At 36.1% G+C, this 12,526-nt stretch overlaps 1 protein-coding gene across 1 annotated transcript in view; it reads right to left on the bottom strand.

Annotated features, from left to right (window-relative positions):
* Positions 1 to 345: 345 nt before the first annotated feature.
* The window catches only part of LOC131439327 (BMP-binding endothelial regulator protein), a 154,069-nt gene continuing 141,888 nt past the window's right edge, over positions 346 to 12,526 (bottom strand). Inside the window, exons 7-8 of the mRNA XM_058610220.1 lie at positions 6,862 to 7,301; positions 346 to 4,569 (exon numbers count right to left, since the gene is read on the bottom strand). Of these exons, the coding sequence (XP_058466203.1) occupies positions 3,412 to 4,569; positions 6,862 to 7,301 (1,598 nt within the window). The 3' untranslated portion in view covers positions 346 to 3,411. The remainder of the gene's footprint in view (positions 4,570 to 6,861; positions 7,302 to 12,526) is intronic.

Here is a 12,526-nt window from a genome sequence, read left to right as displayed (position 1 = left end):
ATCATAGCTTTGTCGTTTAACATGATCAATAATCCAAAAAAAATCTTTTAAATGAGCTTCGGATTGTTGAAACCAACTCAGTCATCTCCGATGAAAGTGAGCGGTAAGAAAATATGTTTTTTTTTCAAATACGTTACTTATACCATTATATCCTCCGAACCCAGAAGTGACAGCCATATGGATTTCGAACTTGATCAATGGCCCAACAGTAGCGAGTTTGTGAAATTCTGCTGAGTTGAATGGTGTATGACACTATGGGTCTCCGAGGCATCGTTCGAAAGTCGGTTTTTGGTGACTTGATGGGCGGGTGTGATATATTTAGCCAAAATGAAAGTTCTATTCGAGATATAAATACTATTCGTGTGTTTTTGTTTTATTCACTGCTCATCAATTAAATAGTTTCAATACAGCTTAATTTTTTTCATTCACATAAATTTCACCGCTATTAACATTTTATTCTTTGCGCACAAATATAACATAGGAACAATGCAATTGTTTTTACTAACAGATTCTAAATCACGAAAGTTAATTATTTCATTTACTCTTCTCATACACACTTCATTTCATATCCCGATCAAGAGATTATAGCGGAATTCGGGCGGTACTAATTCTCCAGATTCTGTTATTTTAATAGCTAACGAGTTCAAACTTAAGGTACTATTTATTACAAATATTACACTCTGTTACAACTGTTATACTTCTGATCGGGATACTATTGTTTTTTTTTCTTGTTACTGTAATCAAGTATGGTAGTTTTGCGTGTAACAAAAAATTAGATTTATCTGTTCATGACATGTGCAACGAATTCATTTTCTTTTCCATTCTGGTTCTTCTTACATGACTAAAGGCGTTCACTAAAAGTATTACATTGTTTTATATCAAGAGATCATTTTTTCGTTACTCGAATCAACAATAATTGGCATTCTAATCGTTCAAGCAAAATAGACGTACCAATAAGAATCTTGTTACCTGTTTCAACTGTTCATTCGCTGTATGATTATTTGTGTTGGGCGAGAATATAAATCAACTATTTGGCTAAGGTGAAACAATGTGTGTACGTTTGTGATGTTGTATATAGTAACGATAAAGACTGGTAAACAACAACTGGCGATTTATGTGGATTGATCGACTTTTTAATAATTTGTTGAAATTATTGATTTATTCATTTTAATTTAACTGTACTGAAGTGGTGAATTCAGTGTTTGTATATTTCGTTTTGTTCTTACTGTGTTAGATAATTTTGCTATTGCAGTTGGCACTTAATGTTTTTTCGCGGTAAAACTTCACTGGGAATTTATCATATTCTTTACTGGTATTGGAGTCTTGAATTTTGGTGATTCATTATTGTCCAAAATAGTTTTCAAATGTTATCATTTGTTCACTCGTCGTTTTTGTGACACAATTGTACTATTCTAAATTTATAATTGTATACATATGACTGAAAAATGAGATGGAATGTGAAGGTTGCTTATACTCAAAAAATTTCATCTGCAATAGAATAGTTTGCATAGTTTGTGATTTTGAGTGGCGATTCAATTCTCGGCTGTAGGTCGACTCGCTTAATACTATTTTGTGCAAAGGAAGTGTTTTGATTGCGCAAGTATGATGTGGATATTAAAATACATTTTCGAGAGAGCTAGGATATTTTTTTATGTTTTCAGCAGTAGTATGATGTTTTCGCTTCAGTATACTTATGCAATATAGATTACATTTATATATTCTGCAAACATCCTTTCCGAACTGAAATAAAATCTTGGTTGCTTTGTATGATCCTAAATGGAAATGAGAAATTGTGCTATTTTTGTCAGGTAATAATACTTCTTTTATGATTTCATTATCATGTAAGTAACGTTTGTTTTCTACAGAATAGTTCAGGTTTCCGAGAAACTGGATTACACGTAGAGTAGACTAAATCGATAAAGAAAATTCTCGAGTTGAAAAATAATATTATGATTGTTTTGTACAGAATAGTGAAATATATTTTGCTCTTTCCGAGATGCGAATATTGATAATTACCAGCAGCTACAAATCAAAAACATAAAAATATTATTGTTTCTACATGAGTGAAATTTTTGGAAAACTCTGATGTATTAAATTTGTTCTAGAAAACAATCGAAGCGAACAGAAATATCCGTCGATACATCAGACTAAACAACTTTCCGCTCAGCACACGTGCTTCCTGGAAAGCAAAAGCGCAGCAAACTTCTGAGATTTATTTCACGACATTTTGGAGAACACTTTCAATGTTTAGAAATCGAGCGGCATCACGAGAAAAGGCCGCCGCGATAGCATCAACAGAAAACGATGCTAGGCAAGTGTGAATGTATAAAGCTAGTATGTTTGGAAAACAAGAGCACATAGTAGCGGGTGATAAAAGAGAAGTAAAATATCAATAACACACAACACCTGTTGAATGATCGCAGTCATCTCCATGCCAGACGAATGCAAATAAACCAATCGGAAGTAGTAGAAATGGACTTCGAACCTAACGGTTCAATTTGCGCCAAGTTGGCAACAAATTGGCAGGAAAAATAAGCAAACTACCTCCTGAGTAATCGCTACGGGTTTCATTTGCGAAGTTTGTTTACACGAATCCACCACAGCCGGACATTATACGGTGCCTGTTCGGCGGCTTTCAGATCGGTGTTCAAGGTGTGCACAGCTGCAATCGTTTCCAGGTATGGATTGTACGATTTCGGATGATTCGATGCACTTACTCGAGAAAAAACGACGTTTCTCAAACGATCGATAGAAAGAGAAATGGAGATTTGCAGTACTTAGTTGCATAGTAAACAACCAAGCGCTTCCATGCAAAATGCGGTGCAGTTGATTAGTCTAATAAACAATTATTCGTGTTACTCGAAAACCTGTTCCTACAATCTGAATAAGATTTCAGTATTCACAGTTTTCATTGCAGAACTAAATCTTAAATCTATTTTGTTCGGTGAATAATAAATACTGATGAAATTTAGTAAAAATCTAATTAAAATCTGTACAGTAGGCTATAAAAATCGCGATTAATTAAAAAATCAATTGTACAAATTCACAATTCCTACAGAAAAGAAATTACTAATTCCTAGCGTACTAAAATTATATATACAAACAAGAACGATTCCTAGAGGCTAGTGAGTTTTGTCCGTATACTCTACTGCTAGTGTGCTCTGCTTCTTTCGACCATCTATTGACAAAACACACAACTAAACTCTACAGCTGACCTTAGCCTATCTAGTCAAAAGCAATAAGTTACGTTTGGGAATATTTAAGTTAAAATCGCTTAATAAAACTCAACTAGAACAGCATTTTCCTAGGTGTGCCATCGTTCATCTGACTTTGCTTTTTTCATCACACTTCTTACGTCTCGTCTCTTAAAAGCAGCCCTAATTGGTCAAGCTGGGGTTTTCTTACTGACGTCTAGGAAAACAATGGCGGTGGTGCTTTCCGAGAACTCAAACTTTGATTCAGTTTGGGCTGTCGCTGTTTTTTCCGATGCCGCTGACTGGGCCTCGTTATAGCATTTTTGTTTTCTTGCTGCTGTTTATGTTGCCTGCCACGCAATGGTGGATGCTGTTGCATCAACAGATGATGATGAGGTGAGATTAGCGAATTCGTTGCATTAGGATAGCAGTTGGTTTCTCGCCTCCAGTTGGGCAAGCGAATACCCTGCCGGTGGCACTCATGTGCGTATGCAGCTAAGCTGTCACAGTAGCACTGTTTGTGAGGACACTCACACATATCAAACTTGCACGATTCAAAATAGTGCTCCGGATTCAGCTGTGAATTACAGCTTCCAAACACATCCGTTTTAAGTATTTTACAAAATGTGAAAAACTTTTTCGTTTTGCATTGGGCATGTTTTGCCGCAAGTTCTTTCTTTCTCGGACGCGTGCAAGCCTTCTCTCCTCCAACTGACCAAGATTGGGCAAATTTCCATACGTTGTCGGTCATATTGATTCCACTTCTTGAAACCAAATCATCTCTAAATATGCTGTTGTAATTTCCACATAGTCCGCATAGTTTGTTTTTATAGATAGTAGGAACCTCAACTTGTATGAAATTATTTCCGTCCCAGGTTAGTTTGATACCAAGCTCGGTAGCAACAATCACTTCAGTCGCTTCGTCACTTTTGTAGATATCTAGCACACTCCCCAATTTGAACGGTGGGTCAACTCTTGTTCCGTTTACCTTAACTCTCATTTTTTGGCCAAGATTCACCTTCACATTACCCAACTTGAGTGTCACCGTCTTTGTCCACGAGGATGACTTCGTCAAACGAGCGTCGTTGGTGACTCTGATCGAGAAACTGTGCTCTTTACAGTCGGCCGTCAATTGATATTTGCAAGAGCCCTGAAAACTGTAAAAGTTCCCATCGAAAGTTTTATAATGTGGATCTCCAAATACTGTGCACACTCCGGGACTTTCTACGCACTTCGGACAGCATTCCTCCTTTGGAGTGATCAGTGTTTCATTTGGCTTACAGCGGGGCTTAGGACATTGGATTTTTGCACAGCGAACCTCTCCTGACCGACACTCGCAGGATGCACAGGCGCTAAGACTCCACGTTTCACCATTCTGAGAAAAGAAACAAAATCAGGATGTTAGATAATTAGCATATTCTAGTTGAGAGAATTTCTATTAAAATTTATTCATCTACAGCTTCATTAGCAGCTATAGTTTTAATATTTGCGATTATAAACTTCTAATCAACAAAATAAAACGAGGAGTTCTGGAGAAGATAAATGATTAAAACTAAGATTTGTCAAAATGGCTTTTGAAAAGTGTTCTTTATAAGGAACAATACACTTTTGCATGCCATTGAGTGAACTTTTCAAGCACTTTTTCCGATCTAGCATTGGTCTTGATTGCATCAATCACTTCCTAAATACGTCGGAGCTGGATCAGGGCTTTACGGCGCCCATCACATTGATGTTTTAAATGTTTAAAAATGTAATTTGTTTTATGTGATATGTGGGAGCTCGCATCGACGTGATAGAGAAAGACGGTTCATTTTCCTCCACTTTTCCTAAAAACTTCAGGGAAATACACGATTTTGTACCGTAAAGATTTTATTGTTCTACGCTGCTCTTATAGAACAGTTACTTCGAAGTGTTCTGTACGGGAACAACTTTTGTTAAATTAGCTCGTCTTAAAACACTTTTATAGTCGACTGTTGTTTAGTCTCGGGATCATATGCATAGATACATGATTTATTATTCGCCACGATGGGAAGAATGGACGTATTGAAATAGTAACCCACTTAATAATCAATTACTTTTTTTAATGTTTGAGCGTTTCTCAAACCAATAATTGAAATGAGGACTAATTGATAATTCAGGATAAGTGAATAGTAAAGAAAATGGATCTGTTGAAGTTTTTGATCTTAAACAACAATTGTAAGTTTATAGTTTCTGACTATTTGGAATCAATAGGTACGCTTGCCATTTCTTAATTATCATAAAAATAAAGGACAGAATTTCACAGGAGAATTGATAAATTTTATATTTCTGCTCCAAACGAGAGTTGCCTTGGAATTTTGTGTTGTAACAAAAATTTCACTTCGTTTTCTACCGCTGCAGAAAGTTTTCCAATTAGTACGTCCAGTGTGAAACTTTTTTCGAAATGATAATTCGTTTAAAAATGATCTTTTCTTGTGTGTAACGCATTTTCTAGGATCTATATTCCATCATCCATCATACTACAACTATATTACGTCAACATCTTCGTGTAGAATCTGGCGTAACTTTGCAAAACGCCGACTTATTTTTCGCAAAATCGCGTGTTGAAATGGTAGTTGAAATTATTTGTTACCTTTCCTAGCGTCTTCCTACATGCTACATTTTGAGATGCCAGAAGGCACAAATCTCCAAATATCAAGGGGAACGTGCCATTTGAGCCAATTTGTTCTGATTCCTGATTGAGATGCCAACTTGAATCTTGAATGTTTTTCAGAATCTTTTAGGACGATTGAATTACAGATTTGCAGTATTTCTCCCAACCAGGCCCGTACCCAGGATTTTGTTTCGGGAGGGGCCCAAAGATAAAAAGAATAATGTTACTGATGATTGCTGATGTACTTAATTCTCGGTGTACGTTTTACGGGTGATTTTAACAGACATTTTAAACTTGTCCACTGGAACTGTTATTGCATTACATTTTTTACGTTTACTGTTTTGATATTTCTGTAACACATGTCTGAGACCTTTTGAATAATTATATATCTGCTTTTGATTTCGGGAGGGGCAAAGGACCCTCGGGCTCCCCTCTGGGTACGTGATTGCTCCCAACAGCATGATGGAACAATGACGGACTTTTCATTACAGCGCTCAAAATTTGTGGATGCATCTTGACATGACTCACTTCTATCTTTATCATAACGAGTCACAAAACTCCGCAGCTCCTAAGAGAAATTGTGCAAACAACTAACTAATTTCTTTTCAATAAGTGTTGCAATAGTTTGGTGTTTTCAGAATGCACACTAGCGGAATGCACACTAAGTGGTTTTGAGAGCGACTACCATGCTAATTAGCGATTTTATGTAGTCATAATTGGTTACCTGAGCAGCTATGGAAGAGCTTCAACACGCTCAAAGTGCTAACAAATGACATGCGCTCTAGGATAACCAAAGCACAATGCAGATGGAAGATGGCGTATAAATCACGAATTCTAACAACTGCTTGGAGAACCAACTATCTTACGCTTTTGCTGTCGTTGGACAGAGCCTGGACATATCATTAGGGTTCTTGAATCTGATACAAACTTATTCATCAAATTCAATTGTATGGTAAAAGTCGTAAAACATATTGATTTTAAAAGAAATAAATTAAAGCACTTTGAAGCAATAGATGTTTTACATTAGTTACTGACCTGGTACACCTTGCCACTGACGCTACACGTGGACTTGAACTCCGCCTGCATTGGACACGACGGACAGCAATCGGCTAGACCTTGAACCTGATCTTCGACTGCACATTCCAACAAGGGACAGGTATTCTTCTCACAATATGACGTCCCATTGCGACACTCGCAAGTTGCGCATTGATCCGCTGAATAGGTTTTTCCGTTCAAGTGAACTGCCTTTCCGATAATACAATGCGTTTGAAGATTTCGCTTTACCTCTTCACGGCGTTCCTTACACCGTGCGCAGCACTCTCCCGGTAGTCGGATTTGCTTGGACGCGGGACATTGTAGCACCGGACATGATTTCTTCATACACGTCAACTTGCGCCCGTCACAAGTGCACTTAACACATGGATCTTCACTCAAAGTAGCCTCTCCCGTAACCTGTTGGCCATTTAGTTGACAACCTGGGGATGATATGAAGAGTTCAAGGGTCTTTAATGAAATCTCTAAAGGTTGAATAATTTTTGTTATCGAGCAATTCCAGAAATTAACAGCAAACAAAGTGACAAAATCAGAATGCAAACCATTTTTTTTGCCCGATTCAACTTGCACTTTCTTCAAAACGCAATAACTATTTTCAACTGCATGAGCTTCCTTCAAATCGTGATAACTCGGAAACTGTAAATTGTACAAAAACGGTATTCAAGAAAAAGTTGTAGGAAATCGATTGAAAAAAACTTAAGATGGGCAATTCGCTCTTGAGCTGTTTCAGTGAATCGAATTTTTAAAGTGAGCTGACAGCTCACAGCTCTTTTTAAAAGAGCCGCAGCTCACCAGTTTACCGCTTTGGTAAGGTGGAAACAAGCTACGAGCTGAACGAATCTTCGGCTCTTGAAGAGCGAATTCTGAATGAGAAAAAATGTGTGCATGTACCTTCGTTCGTTTTTCCAAATGTGCATCTATCCTTCTTTAATAGATCGAATGAGCCATTGCCAATAAGAAATCTTACCTCTCACTCAGTAGGCTAGGGTACATTCAAGGATGCCACTTTGACAGATATTCTACAAATGTGACATTATAATAATTCGCAGATAAGTTAGTTCGCATAGCATTGTTTTTTGTGCATCAATGATTTCGATCATGCATGTAAAAGAAAAATGGAGTATAAAAAACGGTGCTCAAAACTAACCCTAATAGTTCAATCTAAATGAGCTGATGAGTTGATATATTGAATCGATTCACTTTAGTGAGCTGATCAGTTCGGAGCTGCTTACCGATATGAGCTGTTTCGCACATCTCTAAAAAGTATACGCTGTGAAAAAGTATACACTCTTAAAAAGTATACATACACTGTGAAAAAAAAGTAAAAGAGTATGCACTGGGAAAAACGGTAAACACCTTTTCAAGAATTATAAAACCAATCAAAAAATAAAATTGTGAAAAAAACGTCTTTGTAATATTTTTTAAAATAATTTTATTTGAAACTTGTATTTATAGCCCATTTGGTGCAAATTTGGTTATTGTGAATAGGAAAAATGTCGAAGTTACAGCTAAGATATTTTGACATAATAGTCAAAAACCTTGGGTTTATGTTGATTTGCTCCGTTTAAACAAGTCAAGCGTCACTTTAAAAGAAAATAAATTCCATTTAATTCAACAATATTAAAAAACATCGTCCCTGTCAAGCGCACCGTTAAATAAATAAAACTAGTCAAGCGCACGATAGCTCACACCGATATCCATGACGAACCAAAACCCCCAGATGAGTAAAATACGTTTTTTTTTCAAAATGTTTTATACCTTTTTCAAATATACAATATACCAAAGTATTGTTCAATTTAAAAGAACACGTAATCGGAGAACTGAAAGCTTTGAAGCGTAAGGCTGATTTGAATACCATCTTGACCCTCCGCCTAACAGATGGGTCCAGTCAGATATTATTCAAAATACTTATGATCTGGGAAAAATCATGTTAGCCCAGTTTTAAAAACGTGATCTCATTTATTTATTTTTTTATTACTGGATGCTGTTCAGAGTAACTTTTGGAGCAACTATCAGGCAGCAACTCATTCGTTCGTAATGTTTTATAGAGAATCAGAAGAGCTAAATCATTTATTATAGAGTATCAAAAGAGCTAAGATATACCGATTCTAAGCGTACAGGACCATTGCATGGCTAGGTGCTATTATCGTATTACCACTGATAATACATTCCATTTTTTAAAAACTGACAGTATGCAATATAAAATTGTATATTTCATTATGTTTAGAATTACATTTGATTTGTTGAAACGGCGCAAATCAACAAAAACCGAATTCTTTGACTTTCATATCTAAATATCTCGAGAACGACTACTTCTAGAATAAAGGTCATTCTAACAATTTTTTTTTAATCTGTATCCTGGTGTCTAAAAGTTTTGCAAATTTTGGTAAATTATTTAGCTGTAATTTAGTCATTTTTCAATTCACACTAACCTTCAAGTTAAGGTTAAAAATAAAACTATTTAAAAAATATTTAAGAGTTTTTTTTTCAATTCTAGTTTCTCGATTGGTTTTCTAATTAAAAAATTAAATTAAAAGTGTTTAATTTTTTCCACAGTGAATATTTTTTTATGAGATTTTCTACAACTTTTTTTCAATTGATTTCCTACAACTTCTTCTTGGACACTATTTTTGAAGAATTTACAGTTTCCGAGTTACCACGATTTAAAGAAAGTGCATGCAAAAATACATACGCCTGATACGTATTGGTCTCTGTGTCCATACAAAATAAAAGTTTTGTCATACTGAAAACGTGTGCCAAATTTCATCCCAGTCGAAGGATGTAAATTTTGATTACTTGCTAATCATTTCTGAAAACCTCCAGAAGTGGATGAACATAATTTGACAGATGTCTGTGGATTGTTTATATGTTCTTTTTTAAGTAAATGCGCGATATCGAAAATGTATGCAATGTAAATTACTGGTAACTGATAATACTTTAAAACTCCTCGACAATTACAGCCCAGCCATTTTTAATTCAACTAAACAACCACAACAACAGTAACAATCGTATGTTGGATCTCTTTTTCGTAAGCCAAGAGCATTCCGACTTGAGTTCAAAATCTGTTGTTCTGGATCCTCTCGGTAAAATTTGTCATCACCATCACCCTTTTGCAAATCAGTATCGCCGAATATGAGGCCGTAATATAAGGAACATATTACAACTTCAAGTAAACGGATTTCGATGCAATGAATGAATTTTTTTCGACTTTGAATTGGAATTCGAATTGGTTAGCTAATAAGAACTGTAATTCGGCCATTTTATTGTGGACGCATATCGTATTCTATGCTATTGTGCAATTCACACCAAAGAAAATACTTTATCAACCAACCCATCTACCATGGTTTCATTTTGGAGTCATTTAAATCAGTCAAAAGCTCAACCCTAAAGAAACTCACCAAGCGACCTTCGTTTACTCTAAGAGCACACTACTTATACCTAAACAACCTCTATAAACATCTGAAGAAAGCTCTTCATACTTCCTCTCTACGCCGCATCCAGAGCATTGTCAGACCATAACAATTTTTTTAAATTACGTGAACGAACAAATAAAGGGATCAGGATTACACACCACCATGACACCCAATGAGAACGAAGCATTTACATCGCTTGACGTATGCAACTTATTTCGTAAGCACTTCAGTAGTGTTTTCTCTAATGAAAACTCAACCGCCTCTCTAATAGGTCAACACACTATTATAACGCCTGCAATAGTAAGTTCAGCATGCACTAAACTGAAACTTTCATTGAGTGCTGGACCTGATGGAATTCTAGCAGTTGTACTGAAAAAATGCGCTCATAAGTTATTATTACCATTATCGCTACTGTTCAATTGCTCATTATGTACAGCACATTTTCCAGATTTATGGAAATGATCACATGTCTTTCCAGTGTACAAAAAATGAAACAAAAGTGTTATATCTAATTACCGCGGAATAGCTGCATTGTTATATCCAAATTGTTGAAAATTATCGTTCTTGATTTTATCACTCACAACTACCAAGCTTATATATCGAAGACTCGACGTGGGTTCAATAAATATCTGCATGGTTATAAACTTCACGCGCGCGTCTTGCGTTTAGCGTTTAACCAGACCCTGTCAGCTTGGAGCGAAATCAATCGTCAGTCCAGCAACGCCATCGCACGGCATCACATTGAACATATCATGTCAATTGTATTGGAGCGTAGTGCTGCTATTTTGGCGCGCCCGAATTTGACATGACTCTCCCCTACTTTTATGTACGAGATTCGATGCGGACTCGCCTAAGGGGACCTTGCTCGCTAAAAAGGATTGATGATTTTTTCTTGAAGTGTGAGAGCTGGATATCATGTTAATATCATGTCTTTGGTATAATCCGAAGAAAACTAGATCCATTGATCAAACGTTCCCCGAATAATCGACGGAGTTTAGTCTAGTCCGAATTTTAGTAAAGAAAAATATAATAAGACATTGTAAATAAGAAAAATGTGAAATATAAGGAACGATAGCACCAGTATCCTGCTTCTTCTATCCGCATTGCTGTAAACAACGCGAGATGACACGCCACTACTGAAAAAATAAAATAAAATGAACACTCGCGCGCGGGTTTGCTGCAAACCAGTTTTAGATTTTGAGCTTGAATCACACAATTGACTTGTAAATTTTCACACATTCCACATAAATCTAATAACATAAATCTAATAACGTCGATAATGATATGCAGATGGCGCTTCGATCAGATGACATAGTTTAATTTTGGACGGTAAATCCGCAATATCCGTCGCTTGAACATTTTTGAGTTTCGCGAATCAGCATTGTTCGATAAATAACTCTTTTAATCCTTTTCACTAATCAACACACGCTTCACTATCACTCAAAATAACGACGATTTCGACCAATTACTTTACTATAGGTTGTTTGATACACATTGAAATTAGACTTTTTTGTAACGCAACACTTGGGCACCGCATCGTACTTCCAGTGATGCCAACTCTCCTCGATAATTTCAAACTGTTCAATATCATTAATAACAATGATGACACCGAATTCTCACAGTAGCAATGAGACGTTCTTTCAAACAGGTGCAAAGTCCATAGAATGATACTCAATGCTTCCAAAAGCTCTGTTATCTCCTTTACTCGTAAATGCTCGTCAATAAAATTCGACTATACGATATCATAAACTGTTTTTGGAGCGAAGGTAATCAGTGAAGGATTTAGGAGTGATATTGAATTATAAACTCGGATTGTTCCTCGGTCATCTATCTTCCTAAGGTATAGTTTTAAGTATTTATGCATCATTTGGATCATTTTATTCTGTTGATGCAAAAGATGAGGAGGTTTTATGCCTGTTGGAGTGAAAGTTCAAATCTAACTCCAGCGGACTTTTTCCGACTGCATAATAAAGAATAAGTAAATAAAGGGTGCTGCCAAATTCGAACACGAATTGTCGCGAAATTCCTCTCTTCGAATCCTATTCTGAAAAAAAAAACGATTTTAAAAATTTAAAGTCGATTTAAATACCAAACACTATTTTAAAATACGATGAAATTTTGCCCCAAAGTAGGTAATTAGTTCGAGTAAACAATACAATATCTGGGTGTATTGTTGTATTTTCGAATTCTATCCTGGAGAGTTTTCTAAGTTTTTGTGCAAAAAATGTACTCTA

The sequence above is a fragment of the Malaya genurostris genome, chromosome 3 (genome assembly GCF_030247185.1).
Source record: "Malaya genurostris strain Urasoe2022 chromosome 3, Malgen_1.1, whole genome shotgun sequence".
Classification (NCBI taxonomy): domain Eukaryota; kingdom Metazoa; phylum Arthropoda; class Insecta; order Diptera; family Culicidae; genus Malaya; species Malaya genurostris.
Note: the sequence above shows the minus strand (reverse complement) of the source record. Positions and strands in the feature narration are given on the sequence as shown.